General features: G+C 51.3%; 1 protein-coding gene across 7 annotated transcripts in view; it reads right to left on the minus strand.

The window, feature by feature from the left end:
• KCNT1 (potassium sodium-activated channel subfamily T member 1) overlaps window positions 1–22,291 on the minus strand; it is an 88,972-nt gene that overhangs the window by 62,751 nt on the left and 3,930 nt on the right. For 5 of the 7 annotated variants that reach the window (XM_087752762.1, XM_087752764.1, XM_087752763.1 and 2 more), the window contains exon 2: window positions 9,953–10,132. The exons of 1 other annotated variant lie outside the window; for it this stretch is intronic. In XM_087752762.1, coding sequence (XP_087608888.1) covers window positions 9,953–10,132 — 180 coding nt within the window. Of the gene's footprint in view, window positions 1–9,952; window positions 10,133–10,316; window positions 10,449–22,291 lie in introns of those variants that run through there. One more of the 7 variants, XM_087752766.1, reaches the window with a different exon arrangement.

A 22,291-nucleotide genomic window follows, 5' to 3' on the forward strand; every position in this document is an offset into this window, starting at 1 on the left:
CGGAGCGTGCCAAGGCACACAGCGGCACGCCGCCGCGAGGCAGCCAGCACCTCCCTAGTGCCCAGCTTTGCCAGCAGCGGTTGCACACTGAGCAGAAGCAGGTTATTGCTGAACCAAGGCTTCAATACATCAAAACAGCAACTCTACAAAGGGAAGAGGTGAATGAACCTCTCGGCTTCACCGAGGCGACACCTCGCTGCACGCATCCCCTCTCTCGCCACACTTCAGTCTTTCGCCCTTGAAGCAAATCACTTTTCTCACCCATTTAATTCATTGCCATTTCACTATTTACATTACCCAGCTGACCCCACGAGCTACCCACCCCCCGCTAATGGGCTCCCTCAGCACCTGCTGTTAGCCTCAGCCTCCAGCACAATTCCTCCTTCCTTCCTTCCTTCCCTCCGGCTGCGCCCACGTCCTGGCCCGGCTCTGAACTGTCGAAGGCTGCGGCCATGGCTACTTGTACATCATGCTACGTGTATGTGCACACCCACACAACTGCTGCAAAAAAGCAGGCAGGGAAAAATAATGATGGCATTGGATTGGAGAGAGCGTGAGCAAGCTGCACCCTCTCCATCGCAAGAGGGATCCTATTCAATGGGGAGAATGTCATAGAAAAACACAGGGGAAAACGTACCTGCGTACAGGTACCCTCGCACACAGCAAATACCATCTGGCTGCAGAAACTTTCGTTCCTGAAGTAGAGGGCTTGCCCCCAGCACGTTGGAACTGACCACAGAGCGATCGCTTTGGAGGATGTCACGATCCCACGCGTTCCGCCTGGCTGCAGGCTTCACTTTACAGCTTCCTCACAAAACACTGCCTCTATGTCCTGTTTGACTGTCAGCAAACAGCACAGACCCAGACCGGCTCTTGAAGACGATCAGAAGAGAACCAGATGGTCTGTCTTTAGGAGGAAGACATAAGCAAGACCATGCAATTGCGGCCTCGGTGCAAGTCCAAAGAGGCACAGCCAACTCAAAGCTCCTGGAGTTCTGCTAGCAAGCTGTGGATGGCCCTTGCAGAGCCCACCTGTGCCCTGCAACAAAGGTCCGACGGAGTTTTAGAACAGAAAACAGCTCTTTAAAATGCTTGCAAGTTAACGTACCTGTTGCAAAGCATCACTTCACCCGCTACTACAGGCTTCCTGCTTGAAGGGACAAGTTTTCTGAGTTTGAGAGGTTTGGAAAACATGCCTTTTTTTACTTTAATCTGCTAGCAACGTGCTAACATCCACAACCTATCTGTCCCACCAAGACTTAAGCATTTCAACTCACCATGAACTCCTTCATTATCTATCATTTATCACCTAGAATATTTATTAGATCATTTATTGTCTAGAATATTTCAATTACATTAGATTATTATATTTTCTAGATTATTTATTGTCTAGAATAATTGCAGGGGCGATGCTGAAGCCTACCCAGGGCACCCACCAGCCCTCTGGCTACGCAGGGGAGATTTTAAGACATCCACGATGAGGCTGCGAGGACAGGAGAGGAGAGCAGAGACTGCCACCTCCCCACCAGCCTTCACCCCCAAGGACCTGCGCTCTCCAGCGGGTTGGACTTTGATCATCTCCCTGCAGTAAAACAGGCAGCCGTGAATTTGCTAAAATGGCAACTAAATGCTCCGCAAAGGAAGGAAATAAGGTCATGATGGCAGATGAAATTCAACATTACCATTTTGCACAAAGTGTGATGTAGCAATGTAATCTAAACTCTGAACTCTCTGAAATATAAGAATAAAAGTTAAAATTATTCTTATTGCAGCAAAGCAGCAAATTAATAGACTGATAATAGAAGAAATCTCCAGATTCAGGGACTTGGAGGCTGGTGCTGCTTAGCCTCGCACTGCCCAGCAGCCTGCACTGCCAGCCCTTCGCAGGCAAACCGCGGCCAGCACAGCTCCGTAGGTACCTGGCAAGAGACGCGTACAGTGCCTCTATGACCCGTTCACGGAGCTGTCAGTCAGGAGGAACATGAGGTATTTTCTTTGCAAACGAAGACCTACAACTTTGCTAAGGATCCAAGCGAGTGCCAGTGGAGCAGAGGCAAATGCAGCATGGCAAGGAAATCTGCACTAGCTGTGGGGCTTCAATGTGTTCACGTCTCTCTTGATAAGCGGAGCTTAAAATAGTAGACAATAAAGAATTAATCCTCTCTATTGGTGGAACTTCTCAGAAACAGAGATGTTTTGATTCAGATTTCAGGCCTTTTATTCCTCTCTAAACCCCTCTGCTGCATAGTCTACCACAAAATGAAGTTTCTGAGATGCTGTGCCTTACAGGAGAATGTATGGGGGGGATTTACTAACCAATTTATTTAAGCTCTGTTTGTGATCTCCTTTACCGTGACCACACAGGGGTCTATGAGAGAGCAGCTCACGCCCAGGCAGGGCTGGCATTAGGCCAGGGCTGGCTGCAGAAGGCAGAGATGGTGCGGCAGGAGTCGAGCCCCGTTGCCCCCGAGGCAGCGAGCGGGGGATGCCTGAGCTCCGATGCTCCCTGCACGCAGTCAGTCACCGAACAGGTTGTGCAGAGGAAAAGGAATGAGCACCACCTTCAGAACGGCAATAAATTATTTCCCTTGGGAACAAAGATGCAACTGTGACGAGATAAAGCGGTGGGAAAACATAGCAGAAAAATTTAATGCATTCTCTGCAATTACAGCTACAGCTGCCAAGCTGTTTCTCATACTGTCACTACAGCAGCGGTGACAGCTTCGGTCTCAGCCTGACCTTCCACCCTCACCCAAGCCAACGGCAACACTCCCATTGATTTCTGCAGACACAAGGTTTTGCTGCGATGACAAATATCATCATTCCTTCACCAGATCTGTGGGCGCAGACTCACATTCATGGTACTTCCCTGGTGCAAAAGGGACCCACATCCCTTGTAGATCTGTGCCAAGATCTTCCATGCAACCAAGCTTCTTCCACTGGCTCGTATGTGATTTCTGTTCTCTGCTCTTACCGGCAAGTTTAAGCAGCCGCCCATCTGAGCACAAGAAGCCCCAGGCAGAAAGGTGCCCCAGGCCCATGCACAGCTGGAGCAACCGGCGATGTCCCCACCGGGCTTCAGTCTCACGCCAGGACCACGTGGAAGGAGATTTGCCCTAGTTAACCATGGCAGGACCCAGGACGCCAGCGTTTTTCAGGCCACTCTGGACTGTGTTTCTTCAGTTTCACTGAAGGAAACTTTTCAGTTAGGACTTTCTGCATGTCCTGTACAACTGGTTGAGGGGAGTAAAAATGTTCATTTTGCCCACGCATTTAATTTTCCTTCAGTAAGGCCGATGTCAGCCACCCAGGCGCTCCCCTCACAGCGCGCCCACCTCGCAGCGCGCCAGGAGACGGAGCGCTCACTGCTGGGTTGCGAGGGCTGTCGCTCCTTCCCATGGCCCCGCTCTTCCCCTTTGCTCTTGCACACAACGTGAGCCAAAACCCAGATCCTCAACGGGTGTAAGTCTCTGCTGGGACTACCCCCACCGCTCTCAGCAGGGACATGGCCCTCTGCCACCCTTCCTCGCGCTTTCCCCGTCACTTGGACAGGTACTCTCAGGTAACTTGAAACACTACGTTTTTCCCTTTCAAGCCCATCCTCCCAATAAATCGAACAGAAACCAAAGTGAAAGTAAACAAACCAACAAAATACACCAGGGAAGGATGGAAATTTGAGCCCATGATGTTAAATTGCGCTAAATAACTGAAAATCAATGTTGTTCTTCCTTTTCATCAGGGCACAGCTGGACGTACTGCAGCACTCCAGGGACACCGCCACTCATTCCACCAGACTGCTACGTGCACTTACTTTTATTACTAGCAAGGGCCCATTACTTACAGTAAAAGCAATATCCCTGAAAAGAGTAATGACATTTTTTTATAAAATAATACATATAATTATAAGAGAAGCGCATTTGTTCTCTTACTCTATTACTTTCATAACTTCCCTAATATTCCTGCTGATGTCCAGGGGTTTCTGGCTTAAGATGAATATCAAAGGCATGCCAACAGCTACAAGGAAATATCCATTTAAAAAAACTCCGAACAGCACTTCAGTTAAGGTACCATGTTAGTAATCATCACTGCAGCCTTTCAGAACCACTGAAAAAGCAAACCGCAATTAAGAACGTTATGTATCATGAAAAGAAAAAAAATCGACAAACAGAAGGAAACCCATACCCTTTTTATAAAGCCGTCCCAACACGCTCTTCACCCCTGCGTATCCCATCTGGAGCCGAGCTGAGGAACGCAGCGGCGATACACGTTGATTTTGCCTCTGTTAAGGGAGAGGACCTGCTGCGGCCACCCTCGCTGGAGGGGCCTGGCCACCCAGGACTGCAGACTTCTTCGTTACTCTTCCACGCAAGGTGGCGAATGGGACTGGCAGCAGATTTCAGTATGCCAACACCCCACCCCAGGTGCTTTTTCCTTTTTTTTGCTATAAGCTCTGCTAGTCTAGACCTAAGGCACCGTGCTTCAGAAGAGCCATGCCGGAGGGCTGGTGGCCTGGGATGCCCCTGCCCACTCATTCAGAGAGCAGGAATAAGCCCCATCAGAGGAGTGCAGTGTGTCCAGCCTGCCCCCCATAAGGTCTCCTGGTCAGCAGCTTCTCCAACAACTTAGATGGCACCTGGGGACTAAATTCGGTCTTGTCCACAGCCTTGGCTGACACAGAGGAGCTGTAGGTATCTGCTTTGGAAAGAGCTACATCAGTATGTGTCACCCGCCTGACTCGCCCTGCTGCCCGGCTCAGGAGCCGGAGCCCACGCGGAGCAGCAATCGCTCCAACCAGGAGCGGAGTTACTGCTGCAGGCTGGCTGAGCTTTCAGGAGCAGGCACTTGCTTGTGTACTGTCAGACAGAAACTTTCCGACAAAGTGTTGACTCAGGAAAACAGCCTAATCCAATTAATAAATGTTTTGATTTTGCTTTGCCAGGTGGCAAAAGCAGAGGAGAAGCAATTCAATTCAAGTGGTCACACAGGCACTCCTGGGTTTCTGTTTCGGCCCCCACCATCTTCACCAGCATTATTTATTACTTGGTTTGGAGCTGGGCTCAGGCATCGCAACTGAGACGGAGTCACCCCTTGAGTGATTCTGCACTGGTGGGAGCCTGGGCCTTACCACTCTTATTGAGGGGATGGGCATTAGACAATAAATACCTTCATCCTGCTTTCACAAGCAAGGGATCAGAGTGCTGGGAGATGAAGAGCCTTCGCCAGAGGAATTTTGTGGCACACAGGCATCAGAGCTGGATCTCCTAAATCCAGGTACAAACCTTCACAAGCGCAGATGGCACAGCCTGAACAGACGCTGCAGTCCAGCACCTAAAATATTGGCCATTACCTCACCATCACAGAAATAAATGTCTCTAACTTCTGGATACAAACTGGAACTTTTAAGTTAGCATCTGCATCTTCCAAATAAAATGAGAAAAATTGCCCATTAAGTCAAATGGCAATGAGTGGAGATTCAGCCACAGACATATTCAAGGAACCTGACAGAGGGACACAAAACTGCTCAGATCCATTACTGTAATGATGCATTTGATGAGGAAGTCACTTGGGGCACGTTAGCATGAAAACTGCAGGGATAAGATCCTACAAGCCTGATATTTCAGCACTACGGTTTGCTCATGCCAAGTACAAGCCAACCGATGATTCAGAGCCACCACTCAGCGACAAATTCAAGAGACAAAGGCCAGATGTCAGTTAACAGACAAAGAAGTTTTCAAAATCTATCTAACCTGGAAGAAGAAACTTAAAAGAATTTGTCCCAGTTGTTAAAAGCCTCTCTTCTCTTGGTTATGCAACATCTGAAAAATCTTTTATTTGAAACAGAAGATGTTAAAATTTTTATAGAGATGTTGCTGAACTCTTCTGCACAAGCAGCTTTTCCAAACATCCTCATCCATCAAAATGATTCTTTGCTGATAATTAGCCTCAGAAAAATGCACTTAATCAAAGTGACATCCATTCCTTCTTGCTACTGTAAATAGGACTGTGGCTTCTGATGACGATTTTCTGGAAAGTATTCAGACTATTTAAATTAGGCAACAAATAAGCTTCTAATGGCACTTCTCTGAGATACAGTTTAATTTTATTTATGGGCTTTTTTTATACATGCCCCAACCCAGTTGTCAGCACTGCCCGAGAAAAGAGAATGCAGGAGATCAAAAACTGCCATAGTCAGGACAGCAAAGATCAAAGGGATGCCACAGCTTGTGGTATAAAACAATATTTATCAATTCAGCAGATGTGCTTTCTCAGCTGCCTTTCATCAGCAAACACCAGTATCACTTTAGAACAGAAGCCTTCCTTACGGAGCCCAAACCTGCAGCACCGACGGGATGCTGCATCCAGCTCCTTCCTTCCAGCAGCACCCCTTGGCCTTGCTCCTGCACACGCAGGTACCATTGCACAGAGGATTCCCGTGGCCGGAGCAGTCGCGTGCCAAGCGTGGGACAGGGCAGCCGGGCACAAGCAGCATTCCTGCCCCCAGTTCTTCACCTTCTTTTTCTTACAAGCTCAACATCTTAAACTCTGCCTCGACTGTTATATTCCAGTGGCTCTGAATACTTGCGTGACAACAAAACATCAGTGAGAGAAGAAATGCAATAGTGCCGTAAGAGAGCAGAACAGATCTCTCTTTCTCCCAGTATTGACACTGACAGAACCTTCCAAAAAGAGGGAAAGAAACTTCTGAACCAGACAGAACTTATGGCAGACAACTGAGGCAACTGCAAGCTTCCCAAAGAGAACCTTCCTCTCCCCAAAGGAGAAATTACCTCCCGGTCCCTATCAGTCAGATTTACGCCCTGAGACAGTAGTCTGTGTCCTCTGGAAATTCAGAGCTGAATGACAGTTAATCCTGTTTCTACAGCCTAAAGACCTGCCTTGCAAAAATGTCAAGCACGGTATTTAAGTACCGTTGCACTGCACTGAAATACAGCTAAGCCCAAAGCCTTCCAGATGCCTCGTGGCAGTGAGCTCCCAAGATGAATAAGAAGATGCTGGAAGGAGCACTGCCATTTGACAACTCTAGATTTGCTTGTCATTAGGCTTTTCTCTCTCGGTTGCACAAATCCATTTACCTCCCCCATTCCCTTTCTAGCCGGCCTTTTCCTATTTGCTTCCTGGCTGATTTATTACCATCCTCCACACAACGTTCAAAGTATTATTTTAATTCTCATGTCAATCAGTCTACCTGCCAAAGAGTAAGCCCTACTTAGTTAGACTGACTGTCTTCACCTTTCGCATTCCAAAAAGAAAAGTAAATTAGGAGCAGCCTATTTTACCTATTCCGCCTCATATTCACTGATTAGCGCTTTCAGTTCCATGGGTTATCTGGACATGCTCTCTCCTCCTGCTGTACCACAGCTCTCCAATTATCTACTTGTTCCAGCAAGCTCTTGTCTCCTCAAGCTCCGGCATTACCTCATTCTCTTACCTCAGTCCAGTGCTGGTGTCTCCTCAGCATCCTCTGTGATGAGGATGGAGTAATACATCTCTAACAGAAGCGGTTCTAATTCCCCAGAAGCAGCGAAACCTGGATTCCCCTACGGCCTCCCATCCTTTTAGTCTTCTGCTGACCCCAGAAACCTCCTCACTTTCATCAGCCCACTATCGTTGTAGGGGAGTTTTTCAAAAGCAGATATTTGAGATGTTAATGTTTTTAGCATTGCTTTTATAAATAAATGAGATATTTAGTGCTAAGGGTGTTTTCCTTCAGTGTTAGATCTGTAAGTCCAATGAGCTCTGTTTTACCGTTCACAGTTCCCCATACTGTTTACGCGGGGGAATTTTCCTCAGCACATTCCTGTCAGTGCTGTAACAAAGCACTTCAAAGCACATCTCTGAGCTGCTTAGTATTTATAAGCACAGCAAAGCTAAAAAGGCTTTCTGCTTTTCTTCTGATAGCCTAAATCAGCTCCTTAATCAGTTGGTTTGGAACAGCCTAATCTACTAGTCATAATTACTCCAGCGAGCTTGCTTCATCTATAAGGTCCCAGGACCATTAATGACTTGGACTGAAACTGAGGCCTAACAGCAACGTTTCCAAAAGTCTACGGCAGTGGCTCACCTCAGCTCCCAGGGAAGTCAAGAGGACTACACGTGAATAGCAAATGTGTGCTCACAGATTTGCATTCCCAAACACCCTGTGAAGTTTTCAGTACTTTCTAGATGAAGGGGAAAGTCAAAGAACTACAGATAGCAGCACATAAAGCCAGTGAAACAAAGACATCTGGAGAAACAAGGCTAATGAATTTAACTAAATAATCCAGAGTATCTCCACACTAAAATTAAAGAGAGATTCTGAATCAGAAACACTCAAGTCTAGATGAAAACGAAGGTTAAGGGGTATACCAGTGAAATGCAGAAAAAACACAATTTGCAATTGCCATCTTCTGTATTTCAGATCCATTCAGATACTTAAATATGAAAACTATTAAAACTCCAAACTTCAAACTTATCCAAATGAGCCATATCATAACCATTCTGAAATCCAGACATTTTCTGCAGCAGGAATTTCCTATCAACCTCTCACCCTATGCCATAAAACTATACTAATGTTTAAGTGCCTGTTAAGGAAATCTGGGCTTTAAAATCTTGAGGATCACAGACTCATTTTCAAGACAGATCAGTTCTTGCAGGGCTATAAAAGTTAGGAACACTTATTTAGAACATTTGTAAATCCCACATTCTCAAAGTCAAGTTAACTTTTTTTTTTTGCATGACACTTGTACATGTAAAAAAAATGACATTACCTTTTAACACAGATGCACAAAAGCCTTGATGCGGGCGTACCAAATACACAGCAGCTAGCCAAAGGCTAACTCTCCAGCAACTGAAGGGTTTTTTTCAACAAGAGTTACACCTCTCTCTGTTACATCGTGCCATTAATTGGTGGGAAAAGATGACAATCATCTTACTGACTCCCCATTAGCACTGTAGCTCCTTGATTTTTATGATACGAACAGAGTTGAAGGGAGGGTTGTTCTTGTTCCTCTTCATTTAACCGCTCCGCTCATGGAATTCACTTGCCACTCATGGCATTCCTCCTTTCGCTTTAGCTCACTCAACCTGGTAATAAACCCCTGCCAGCCAGCCAGGAATAGCAGGCTTGGCACTCAACCCATAAAGGCCATTTCTCTAGACAGCCCAAGAAAGGGAGAGTTGTGCCACATCCACAGCAGCTCTTTAGAGTTACTCTGCTCCCATCAGCATCCCCTGCGGCAAAGACAGCCTCTGAGAACAGCTGGGATGAGCCTTACCTCCTAAATAAATGTATGTGCTCAGCCCAAACTCTGCATACGGCTTAACAGGGAGTTTCACCAGCCCCTCACCTCACCAACCGTAGCCCATGCATCTCCCAGACAGCGGTCCCTTTTCCTCCTTGCCAAACCCTGAGGGGACTCCCAGACACAGCAAGCTGCCCAGCATACCCACACATCTCAATGTCTGCTGCCCCAGCATACCCACACCTCCCAACGCCCAGCAGCTCCGGCATGTCCACCGGCGCTGGAGCACCCACACGTTCGCGGTGCGTACCGTCCGAGGCATACCCACACGCATCCCCGCGGCCTCCGCCCCCCGCACACCCCCACGCGTCCCGGTGCCCTCTCGCCCGGTCACGACCCCTGGCTCCTGCGAACGCATCCCGCACGCTCCCGCACCCCAACGCCTGCCCGTCGCCACCCCCGCCCGCCCAGGCCGCCGCGGCGGGACCGGCCCTCAGCACCGCGGAGAGCTCCGCGCCCCGCGGCGATCAGCACCGCGGAGAGCTCCAGGCCCCCCCCGCTCCCGGTGCGTGGGCGTCCCACCCGCGGGGGTGCGCCTGTGCCCCCATCCCCGGGGAGCGTCTGTGTGTCCCCAGGTACCTGCCTCCCTCCCCACCCCCCTCCCGGCTGGGTGGGTGTCCCCCCGCGCCCCCCCGCGCCGCTCCCCGAACCTGTCGTCGCTCTGGAAGGACTGGTCCCCCAGCAGCAGATCGCGGAAGCGGTACCGGGGCGGCAGGGGCAGCACCTCGGACTCCAGCTCCGTCATCTTCAGGGCGGCGATGTCCAGAATGACCCCGCTCTTGCAGCTCCCGCCGCCGTCCCCGCCGCCGCAACCGCCGGGCGACGAGAGCCTGCGGGAGAGAAGGGGGCAGCGGCAATGGGGGGGGGGGGCTGCCCTGCCCTGCCCGCCCCCACCGCCCGCCCCCGCCCCGGCACCTCCCCCGGGGCCGGCCCCGCGCAACCCGCACCCCGGCGCTGCCCCGACCCGCCGCCCCCCGCGCCCGGAGCGGCTGGCAGCCCGCCGGCTGCAATTACATTGCGGGGCAGGCGGCGGTGCCCCCCCGGCAGAGCGCTCCCCCCGGGGGCATGGGTGGCGAGGGGCTCCGGCGGCCTCAGGCCCGGGGCCGGCGGGGTGGGCAGGGCGCGGAGCCCGGGCCCCCGGAGCGCCCCGCAGCCCGCTGCGCAGGGCAGCGCTGTGCACAGGACATTTGCTCCTCAGAAGGCAAACAACGGAGAGGAAGAGGAGCCAATGGAAAAGCCCAATCGCCAGGAGGAAATAAAACCGCTCGCAAGATACGGCTCGATCTACAGCTGACAACCAAACCCAGATCCACCCCCAGCCTCCCCCCGCAAGGAAAAGTATGGATGGGAGGCAGACAAGGCGATGGCTCCACAACCGTGCTGGAAGCAGAAGCACAACCTCCTCGCTGGACTGCTGGCACTTAAATCATCTGAACAGCCCCGGTATTAAATGAGAAACCGCGAACACTGATGAGTCAGTCAGCTGTCCAGCTGCCAAGTGTCGTGGCCGGGAGCATATATCACCCATCCCTTGGCGTGCTGATGTCTCTGATCAAGGGTGGGGGGATCGCAACGCCTGGGAGAGACCCGAGGTGATTGCTCAGACAGAGCCGTGTACGGCCAGCTCCACGCAGTCTGCTCTGCCACGCAGAAAAGAGACGAAACTCAACCAGCTCTCAGACTATAATTTCAGAGGGCTAAGAGCTTGTCTTTGCTCTCCTTTTTCAAACCACATTTACCAACCAGAACATGGACACAACTCTGCTCCCCGTGTCAGCGAGAACTACTAATTATAACAGATCAGGGTTAAGCTGAAACTTCCCTTCACAAGGCAGCAAAGCCATACAATGCTGTAAAGCCAGCATACAGACAGGCAAGGCAAGAACACAGGTCTGATCCTTTGGCTTCTGGCTTCACCAGTGAAATTCATCTGTGCCACAACAGTAACTCCAGTTTCACAGACCCTTTGTGGCAAGCGGGAAGGACAGGGAGAGCTTGGAAGAGGAGACGTGGTGCCTCTGCAGTGAGCTGATCCTTCATCCCTCACATGTAACTTTGGAGCGTGAGGCAGGCAAATAGCTGAAAGGCTCCAGCTCCTGCCAGATGTACTTCCAAGGGTCTCGCCCAAGCCTCTCCAACCCACTCCTACCACCTTCCCACAGCTCTGCCTCCAGTGCATACTGTATAAGCTCTGTACAGGCTTCAAACAGCTGAATACTCAACTGGCAATAAGCAGACATCTAGGGTTTTGCTGCGGGCTGCAGAGATGTGATCTGAGGCTCCTCAGACCGTCTTCTACCTTTAACAACTCAAACCCCTGTAAATAAGTTCCCAGCTGACCAAGTTCCAAAGTCCTGATCAGCTGTTGTTCCCGAGTTTCTGGAATAGCAACCAGCATGCGAAATTTCTGCTGAACACAGCCCCAGAAGACAACGCAGCTCACTCTCAGCGCTTCGGATGATTTTCACTGATGTTATTTGCCACTTAATTCTATACCCCCAGAGCTTTTCAATTCCTTTTAGCTGCCACATGCACACTGCAGCCGAGGCTCCGCACTGAGTAACGCATCTGTGCAGGGCCTGGGGCATCACGGGGGTTATTCTATGATAGACATTGATCCAAAACTTGGTCCGTAAGAGAAATCAAGCCAAACTCCTGTCAACACAAGGACTCCCTCTGGATCAACTGGTATCAGCACAGAAGTTAGCTGACCATCTCTAGCTAAACATTGCAAAGGAGGAGTTAACATTAATCTAATCACAAAAAAGCCACAATTAAGTCCTTCCTCTTAGAGCTTAACTATGATAAATTCTGCCAAAAGCGTACTTTCACCAGACCACCTCCAGCAAAGTTCTAGCCCAACTAAGATTTGTTGTTGCTGTGAGGCCAGGACAGCATCCTAAAACCGGACTTTCAGGGAGAGAAAAAATACATTTTAAAAATCATCCACTCTCTTATTATAATGCATCCTTTAAAGTGGGGAGCCAGGTGCCTAACTCCAAATGTGGGCGATTATAATTGCATTTGAAGGAGACTGTCACACACAGCAATCTCCATTATGAAGTGCCTGTTTAAAGGAGCACGGTCTTTCCTTTCCCGGAGGAAAGGCCGAGCGCTGCGGCTGCACAGCCACGGACGCACCGACTGCCAGGTGGAAAGGGCACCTTTACACACAGCCACCACCCTCTCTTACGGCCCCGACTGCCCCAGGCCCAGGCAGGCAGGTCCACCCTTACCCGGCGCCACGGGAAGCCGAGGATGCTCATAGCTGTACACAACCATCCTCTTCAAACACTTCTCTTTTGGGGTTTGGGTGTGGGGGGTTTTTAAAGTCCACATGATTCTTTTCAAACCCAATTAATCCATCTCTCTTGGCCTCAGATTATGTGTCAGATTCATGAAACAAAGCAAATATTTACTGTCTTTTATTAGTGTTAAGAAATTGTAGTAAAATCCAATTATATCAGTCTCTCTGGAAACACAATTTCTGCTATGTATTTGCATCTGCGGTTCCTCTCCCATCTGCAGTAGCAGCTACATTTAGAATATATTCTCTCTTATTCTCGCATATGAAATCATTCAGAATTTTAAAAATTTGGCACATTTGTTTATTCTGGATGAAGGCTCAGCAAGACAAATATTGCATGCACCTCTTTGATATAGATGTCTTTATCAATTACAGCGACTTTAAGCTAAGTTGTACATCAGTGTCTTAGAAAAAAGTGCTCCTGCGCTGCACACAGATCTCCTGACATCAGCACAGAGAATTTGCAACCCTCCTCTCCGCCCAAACATAGGGATTCTGAGCTATAGAAATGCCACAGCAACCCGGCTACTTCTTCAAAGCAGTAGTGGTATAAAATAAAAAATTCATGAACAAGCTTGTTTATTGCATAGTCTTCAAATACTACTGAAAAAAAAAATCCCAAAGTGGTTTATAGCTAAATACAGGACTGCAGCTTTATTTTTATCTTCCCTTTCCTTCCTTCCTCCAGAACCATGTACCACTAAAAATGCACGCTGCAATCAGCATATGGAAACCTCAACACTATTCCACTTTCTCGCTACGACACCGTCTCTCCCCCAGCTTGGCCAGCTCCCCGGCAGCGATCGGCACGCCGCGAGGGGGACACCCTCCTGCTCAGCCTCTTGGGAACACGGCAACTGGGATCCAGCCGAGTGCGATCCAAACCAGATCTCCCCTTTGATCTCTCCTACCGTGAAACCGCAGCCAGACACAATCACCACCCAGTTCGGCAAACACAGCTGCCCCTCGGAGCAGACTCTGGCAGGAGCCGCAGAGCTGCACCAACCTTGGGTTTCTTCAATAAGCTTTCTCACGCGTGGGCTGGTCGAAATCGCGTTCTTCCCTTGCTGTATTTCCACCCGGGGCACACAGGAAAGCTACACTGCTGACAGCACCGTCCCCTGAGACTGGAAATGCAGGCAGAAGACCAGTGACAGCCCACACATCTGCCTGTGCCGGCTGGGGCTGCGGCTGGCCACGGGGGCTCTGCGACGCGCGTGCCCTGTGGAGCTCGGCAGAGGCTGTTCGGGTTCCCAGCACCCAGGAGGCAGCTTTGCCTCAGAGGAAACTCCACGGGCTGGGAGCTTGTTGCAAGGTATTTTAGGATTTTTGTTATTATTTTTGACTGTATATGTCAAAGAAGAGGAAAGACACAACCCAAGTTCCTCTTCTGCCTCCTTGCTCACTACACACCACAGAAACCAGCGAGCCATCCTCCTGCTTCCCATCTCGAATCAACCCCAAACTGCCCAGGGTCATTAACAGATCCCATAATCCTACGTTCTGGTACCTCCGTGATGTAACTGCCCAAACCTGCCAGGCACCACCAGGAGCTCCAAAGCTCTCAGTGACACCCCCTGCTCTGTCGGCACCAAAAATTATTGAAGACCCTCCCAGAACGCCCTTCCTCTCCTCCTTCTGGGGGCTGGGGTGCACAAACAGAAGAAACAGCTGAACCTACATTTGGGGCAAATTCTTGCATAACCTACAGTCTAAATCCCTCCTCTCCCACTACTCCATGCTGTAAAAGGAGCCAGAGGCACGAGGTCCTGCTGGCAGCTGTCTGTCCCAACTCCGTCCTTTCCCCAGGACGATGTCCGGGGAGCCTGGATGTGTAGCCAGGAAAGCAAGTACCTTGTGTCCAGTCTCAACATCCCCTCCCCCGGCAAAGCCACTTTTCCTCAAGCTTCGGTACCCAGCACATACTGCAACACCGCAGCCAGCTGCTGCTGCGCCTCCTGTCACCTCTCCCGGGACGGGAAAGACAACCCCTGGCTGCCAGCAATGGTGGAGCAAGAGCCAGACGCAAGGTCTGATCTTCCTCTTGCTCTTGGCAGAGACGTGGGGCTGCAGCACGACCTGTTGTTGAGAGGCAAAGCCAGCCTGGCCATCGCTGGGGCTAGGCTAAACCCAGCCTTTTGGGCAGCAAACAGGCACTGGTGCGGCAGGAGCCTCCAGCTGCTCTTTGCTGGCCCAGACCCATCGTAAGGCAACAGTGTCTACATTGCACTTAAGGGATGGGACACTTCTCACGAGGGCTCTTGGAGCCAGGCTGCCCCAGGACAGCCATGTCCTCTCCTCCCCGCCACTGTGTTTCACCAGCCATGGCTGCAGAGTCTGGCCCTGCATCCCTGGTCCATCAGTGAAGGCAAGCTCAGGCGCTGCCAGGCTCCGAGAGCCTCTCCGATGAACAAAGCTGTACAGGAAATTCTGCCCTTTCTTTTTCTATATTTATTAAAATATATACAATCATCTTCTATTTGCTTCTCCTCCCACAGCTCTTATGGTTACCGGGTTACAGTTGTTCCCCCCCTCTCTTTTTGTTTTTTGCTTCTGAGTGACATCCCTGTGGGGTCTCCTAATGGCCCGAGTGCGTGGGTGTCGTGGCTTAACCCCAGTCGGCAGCTGAGCACCACGCAGCCGCTCGCTCACCCTCCCCCCCTCAGTGGGATGGGGGAGAGAATCGGAAAAAATAAAACCCATGGGTTAAGATAAAGACAGTTTAGTAGGACGGCAAAGGAAGAGAAAAATAAAATAATAAAATAATAATAATAATGATAAAAGAATATACAAAACAAGTGATGCACAACGCAATTGCTCACCACCCGCTGACCGATGCCCAGCCCGTCCCCGAGCGGCGGTCCCCACCTCCCGGCCAGCTCCCCCAGTTTCTATACTGGGCATGACGCCATATGGTACAGAATAGCCCTTGGGCCAGTCGGGGTCAGCTGTCCTGGCTGTGCCCCCTCCCAGCTCCTTGGGCACCGGGCAGAGCAGGGGAAGCTGGAAAGTCCTTCACTGGTGTAAGCACTGCTGAGCAACAGCTAAAACATCAGTGTGTTATCGACATTATTCTCATACTAAATCCAGAACACAGCACTGTACCAGCTACTAGGAAGAAAATTAACTCCATCCCAGCCGAAACCAGGACAGCGGGAAGATGCATGCTCGGTCTCCAGAGCCGGGCTGGAAGGCAGCACCCCGCTCCCGTGACATGCGACTGCTGCAGGCGTTGGCACCGCTCTCCTGGCCAGGAGGGGCAGCGAGCTGGCACGGCAGCACAACACAGCCCAGCCGGAGGAGAAGGCAAAGACCACGCAGGGAAGGAAAGCAGCAGATCTGCACACGCATGGGCAAACACACCTGCAGGCTAGGTCCCACAACAGGCGTGCCTCGCACCCCGGCGCGGCATCGCCCTTCCCCAGACACCAACCTCAGCAGCTTTCAGGGCAGGGTTTCCCTGCAGGGGTGTCCCTGTGGAAGAGTTGGGGTGCTCATTTCAGGGACAGAGCCGCTTTCTCTGCCACAGCCTCAACAGCGCGTGTTCCTTGTCTCCCTGTGACCACCAGCTAGCATCGCTGTCGGCTATGTCTCAGCTTGTCAGAGCCCCAGATTGTTATCCCACCGTCCTGTCTCCCTCCCCAGAGGTCATACGGTGACTCACTGATGTCACTCATGGAGATCAGCAGTCCTGGAACCCAGACAATGTGTCCAGAGCCACGGGAGGATCTTCTACAGCAAGGTGTGCCCTGAATGGCCTTCTGAGAGGGGCCGTGGTGGGGAGGAGCACATGCACAGGCCAAGTGGCAGGGTTCTTTTCCCCAAAAAATACATTAAAAACACCTCTTCCATTTTCCAAGCACAAATCCCATGACCAAGTGACAAGCCATTGCAATCGGAATGACTCCCAACCTTAAAGATCATCAGCGAGAAGCACAAATGCTGCCGGCTGCACGAGCAGAGCCTGCCCCTGCCACACCTGCGTGGAACAACCATGGGAAAGGAGCGTTTCTTGTGGGCAATCCCACCGATCAAACCAGGGCGACAGGAATGATGAACTAATGAACTTGCAAAGTGACTCTGTGGTCAGGTATGAAAGAGCTAAAAAGATGAACACTAAAGCCCCAGGCACTAACGCCCTGAGCTTGATACAGAAAAGGGGAATCAGGGAAAGATCTCCTTTAATGAGATCATTTTCTCTACTTCGCAAACACTTCTCTGTCCACAAGCAACCGCCTTCCACTTCATTTAATTGTTTTGTCAGCTTCTTGTTACTTGTACGATGGTCGTGGATCTAATACTTTTTGATTCAAAGAGTTTAAAGTGCTCCAGGGGATGCAAACAGGCCCATAGTAACATCCAAGTCATGATATCCAGATACTCCGAGCAGCTTTGGCCCAAGCGATGCTTTGTGGGTACACCAGCTGCAGAACACACATACACGCGCACATACATACACGCAATATATGAAGTGCTCAGTCTCCCAGATTAAACTCCTGCATCCAGCTTTGCACCTCCATGGACAGCTGGACTGTCCACGTCGGGGGCTGCTGTTGCTGAAAACTTCCACGGAACTGCTGAGCCCTCTGGCAAATCCATCCATCGCTTCGCTTTCAACGTGCGGAGGCAATTTAGCACCACAGGCCTCATGGAAAAATTAGCATTTTGTGTATTTCACGTTGAAAATGAACAGGAAGTGTGAGTCAGTGCAAAGCTCCACAAGCCTTCCCCCCGCTGGCAATGCTATTTTCTAGAAGATAAAAGTAGAAATTGTACCTTCCAGGTCCGGAGCCATTTTTCTTATTAGACAACCCCGTATTAGCAATTCAGCCCCACGTCGCCCCATTCCCTTCTGGCCTGATGCACACGTACACTTTGCACAACAGGGTAAAACTCAGGGAAGGCAAAGCCCCGCTGAGAAGTCTTTTCACTCCTCTTTGATCCCAACAGCAGCACATCGAGCACGAGTGGCACGGGCAGGCAGTGTCCTCGGCTCCTCCAACCCCGACGGCTGGGAGGCCGCTGACGGTACCCATCAGTGCCCCTGCCGAGGGCGCGGGAGCCGCAGCCAGCCCCTTCCTCCGGCTCCACGCGTCCTGCAGGGAGAGCCCGGGCAGTGCTGGGGGTGCCTCCAACAGAAGGGAAGGTGAAGAAGTCGTGCTGATGTCCCTGGTGACTGCAAAGCCTAACTAACACTGGGAGAAAGGAGGGAGGGAAGCACACCCTCCACACCCTTGACAGGGTTCCTGGCAGGTGAGGGGACCAGCTCCCTCTCCTTGAGCCTGGGCTGGGGCTGCCATGTCGGTGAAGCAAGACGACGGCACACGGCCAGGTTTCACCTCTCGACACGCACCCTGTCCTGCAGCGCACTGACTTGATCCCAGCGCCTTCCTGACCACCCGCCCCCAGCCCCTGCACTCCCGCTCCCCGTTCCTCTGCCAGAGGCATGGGTATGTGCCACGGTGGGGAGGTGACGGAAGGGACACTCGCAGCCTGGGAGCCCTTTCCACACCTGCACCAAGTTTCCAGTTTAAGCCTTGCTATTTTACTTTTGGCATTGCATGTCCCACGCTTCCCTTGTGCAGAGGTTTGTGAGACAGCTGCAACCATGTGGGACAAGGAGCAGGCTGGAGACGGCAGGGATGGGCTGATGGGGAGGGAGATGAGGAGCACAGGAGAAGGCACGCACCAAGGGCCACCCGCAACAACCTCAAAGCCCCGTCCTTTAGCAAGACTGCATTGCAGACATGCTGCAATTCAAAAAACATCTCCCGACTTCTGGCAGCAAACAGGCTTCAGCCTCTCTCAAAGAGCCTCCTGGAAGGAAAAGGCACTTATCTCCTCTTCTTTGCTTGGCAATATTAAGTAGTACCAAAAGAAAAAGCTGAAGAAAGCGTTTGCAGTGGCTAGTGCAGGGAACCAGCCTGGGCTCTCCTAAGGCCACAGCTCTGCTCCCATCCCACGCCGTGGGCAGAGGTCTCCCAGGGTCTTGCCCCTGCAGCCAGGAGGGCTCCTGCCGCGGGAGGACCGGCAGGACCTCACTCGCTCGCCTTCCTCCAGAGGTGAAGATTCACCTCCCCCCTGGAGACAAACCACTTACACCAGCGATCTGCACCCAAGGACAGGACGGGCACGACACTGGCCAAGCTCTGCCTGCAGCCACCCACCCAGCCCGACCCTTCCCACCGGGGACCGGCTCAGGGGCGCCCACGGCGCTCTTACCAGCATCTCGGCCCTGAACAGCCTCAGAAGGAGGGGCAAATCCAAACCACACTCAGCCTGCTGAGCCAAGGTCACTAATCCTGCCGGGAAATTCCTGATCCAGCAATCTCCAGGGCTATTTATGGATTACAACATTAAACCATATCTTCCTTGTATGAGCTATATGCTGAGGAGCAGGTTTCCCAGAGCATCCAGCCCTTCCCTAGCAAGGACATAACCCTCTTTTCCTCATCACGGTGTTGGGTTTGCAAGGCAGTCTGGGAGCACATGCAAGTTCCTTTAAAAGCAGAATCATCCCTGATGCTCAAGAAATCAAGCAACAAGGACTCACGCTGCTGGAAGTAAGAAACACTCCCTCGCTAATGTGCCTCCAGTGCGAGGCCCCGTCAGTCCCCCTGGGGGTTTCGGAGGCTGTGCACACCAGACTCCCCTGGGAAATCACCCGGCCTTTAATGACAGGGTGCTGTTGCACACAGGGATAACACCGGGCTCATGATTCATGCCTACCAACCACGAAAAATCTTAAACCTAAACAGATTATTAAACTAAAAAAAGAGCAATTCACTTGTCACAGCCTCCAGCTCTGTTCCTGGAGCCAATAGCCAACCCTCTACTATTACCTGCTTAAAAAGGGGAATTTAATTCCTCTTGACACTACAGCAAGTACCTCAGCCGCTCCTCTGTTCACAGCCATTAGGTATCGCTTATCCCAGTGCAGCTACACTCACCGCCCAGACTTACCCCTCGGCTGTCCCACAGGTCCCTGCTCCAGCAGCTGGCATCGCGAGGAAGACCAGAAAGCCAAGCGGGTCTTGGCTAGTTATAGCTCTCCCACGAGGATCCTCCTTGGCCCCCCACAATCCTAATGCTCCATCACAGTCTCGCTCCTGCCAGTGCACCCGTCTGCAGGCAGCGGCAGCCCTCCTTCCTCCAGCCCGGGGGACAGAAAAGCTCACCTCTAGCTAAAGCGAGGCTTAAAAGTCCTTTGCCCTCTTGCTGTTGCCCTATCCACTTTTTTCCTGGGGCTTCCCCTCCCACATGGAGCTTACCTGGGATCAATGTCACCCACTCCACCTTGGGAACCAGCCACAGCCCTCCTCTTGGCAGATGACTGGTTGCAAGCAGGACAACGCTACCTGTTCCCAGCTCTCATCAGGGTGAGCAAGGAGATGCTCTCAAGGCAGAGCTCGTTACTCTCCGGAATCATTACTCACAGGAGTGTATCTGGTATCCCACGGCACAGGATCCCAGCGGTGTCTCACTCCCCCTTCACCCCAAGCTGTTATACTCTCTACCAAATTTGCCAGTGTCCAGCGTTTTCCAGGCTCACATCAAAAAGAAAAAAAAAAAAAAAGACTGCAAGATCAGGAAAGTGCTAATTCTTGCTAATGATCTGCTGGGAAAATTCTCCCTTCTGCACAGCCCCAAACTGCTGTAAGCAGCTAGGGATGAAGCATGAAGAAACTTCCCCGCACTCCAGACCCCTGCAGAACACTCCTTTCTATTGAAAGCAGAAAATAATAGAGAGACGTGGGAGGAGGAAGAGTCTTTTCACACTGCTCAGGATACAAAGACTTACAGAAATAAACCCCGAGAGGCAGGCTCGTCAACCCACCTGCCAGACCAGGATGCGACGGGACGAAGCGGGGGATGTCTCCTGGATTAGAAGAGAGGAGACAAACAGGAGAGGAACACTGAAGCAAACATTTTCTGTGGGGTCCCACAAGGCTCTCTGCTGTTCTGTGAATTCAGAAGTGATGGTGATGACTGCAAATTATCCAGGACGGTCAAACCTAAACCTGACTGTAAAGAGCTGCAGGAGGATCGTGAAGCAGAGTGACCCGATGATAAAATGTCAGATGAAAATTAGCATCAGTAAATGCCAACTAATCCAAAAGGGGGGAGAGGGAAATCACCTTCCTGCACAGGCATTAGAAGGTCTGCAAATTAGCACTCAGAAAAGAGCCAAAGTCACCATAGATAATACAATGAAGCCAATACTGGACTGTCAGCGGTGGTCAAAACCTGAAACGTCAGGAGAGGCTGTTATACTACAGCTAAACCCACCGCGGAGCCACACGCAGTTCTGGTTCCCCTCCTCAGAGACGATACAGCACGGAGAAGGGCGACAGGGATAACTACAGGGTTATAAAATCGTTTTGTTCAAGGAGAGACTAAATAGATCAGGAGGCGTCCCCAGCCTGGTAAAAGAGACGATGAAAGGCAGGTGAAATCAGAGCGGATGACCAGGGAGCAAGCACATCACAAGAGCTGTAGGAACCCAGGGAAATCACAGGGCAGCAGGCTCAAAGGAAAAGCAGCATGTTTTCACGCACAGCAGCTGCATCAGAGAATTCACATCCTCTTGCAGAGGCAGAAAGCACCAGGGGGTTCAAGAGGGACCAGGCAAATCCCAGGGGAGGCATCCATCCATGTCTTCTAAGCACAACCGCTGGGTGCAACCTCCAGCTCAGGACAGGCTGCCGCAGTACAGCCCCAGGAAGGGCTGCTCTGTACCTGCCCTCTGTCCCTGTCACCGGCCGCTGCCAAAGGACCCCAGGCCAGAGGCACCTCTGCTCAGACCTGGTACGGCTCTTTGCCTGTTTTTATTCATAAGGGGGATGAATGAGATGTTCCACACTCCAGCACAGTTTGGCATGGATGCAAGAGAAATGCTAACAGGCTCCAAAACAAATTGCGTGCAGCACTTGGGATCCAGGCCTGGAGGTCAGGAAGAGGTCACTGATGGAGAATTGGGAGGATTCACACAGATGCTGTAAATATTTTTGCAGAGCAGAAAGAACCTTGAGCACAGGCAATGACCTACTTTGCTGTTCTCCAGCGAAGGGTGACATGCAGCCATGCCAGAGCCCAATGGCAGTTTCTAAAGAGGACATTCAGCATGTTGGGGTGTCCTTCGTTAAACGGAATAGCAGGGGGTCCCCGGAATCTCTTCCCACTGACCCAGGTGCGCTGCTGGGTGCTCTCCTGTGGCAGTTTTGGCAGCACCACCTGCTGACAGCCCTGCCGAGCCCCGAATTTCAGACTCCTGCCAGAGCCGCACGCTTCCCTTTCTTAATCAGCTGAGGAAAACAAGAGCAGGATTCCTTCATATCTCTGCTGCACAAACACTCTGAAAATACAGGGTGTTTGGCCCTGTAGTTTTATGGCTCCCTATTGCAATTTCTCCTGGAACAGCGGGGCCAAGATCCCCACGGGCAGCCAGAGCAACAGTTGTTGCAATCCTCAAGGCTGACTTTTTGGAAGCTGATAAATGTCTAAGCCAATAATCTCGCCTGGAGGAACTGGTTATTAATTAGCTACAGAGTCTGGTTCAGTGCAAGCTCTGCCAAAGAAGCATCTTCCTGTTCATTTCCAGAAAATGGAAACTTAGGAGACAACAGGCTCTCAGCTGCGGGGACCATCCTTGTGCTAAACTGAGAGCCCAGCTGACACACCT

This window comes from Nipponia nippon, unplaced genomic scaffold (assembly GCF_047370975.1).
Source record: "Nipponia nippon isolate SJK-2023a ecotype South Korea unplaced genomic scaffold, ASM4737097v1 scaffold_16, whole genome shotgun sequence".
NCBI lineage: Eukaryota > Metazoa > Chordata > Aves > Pelecaniformes > Threskiornithidae > Nipponia > Nipponia nippon.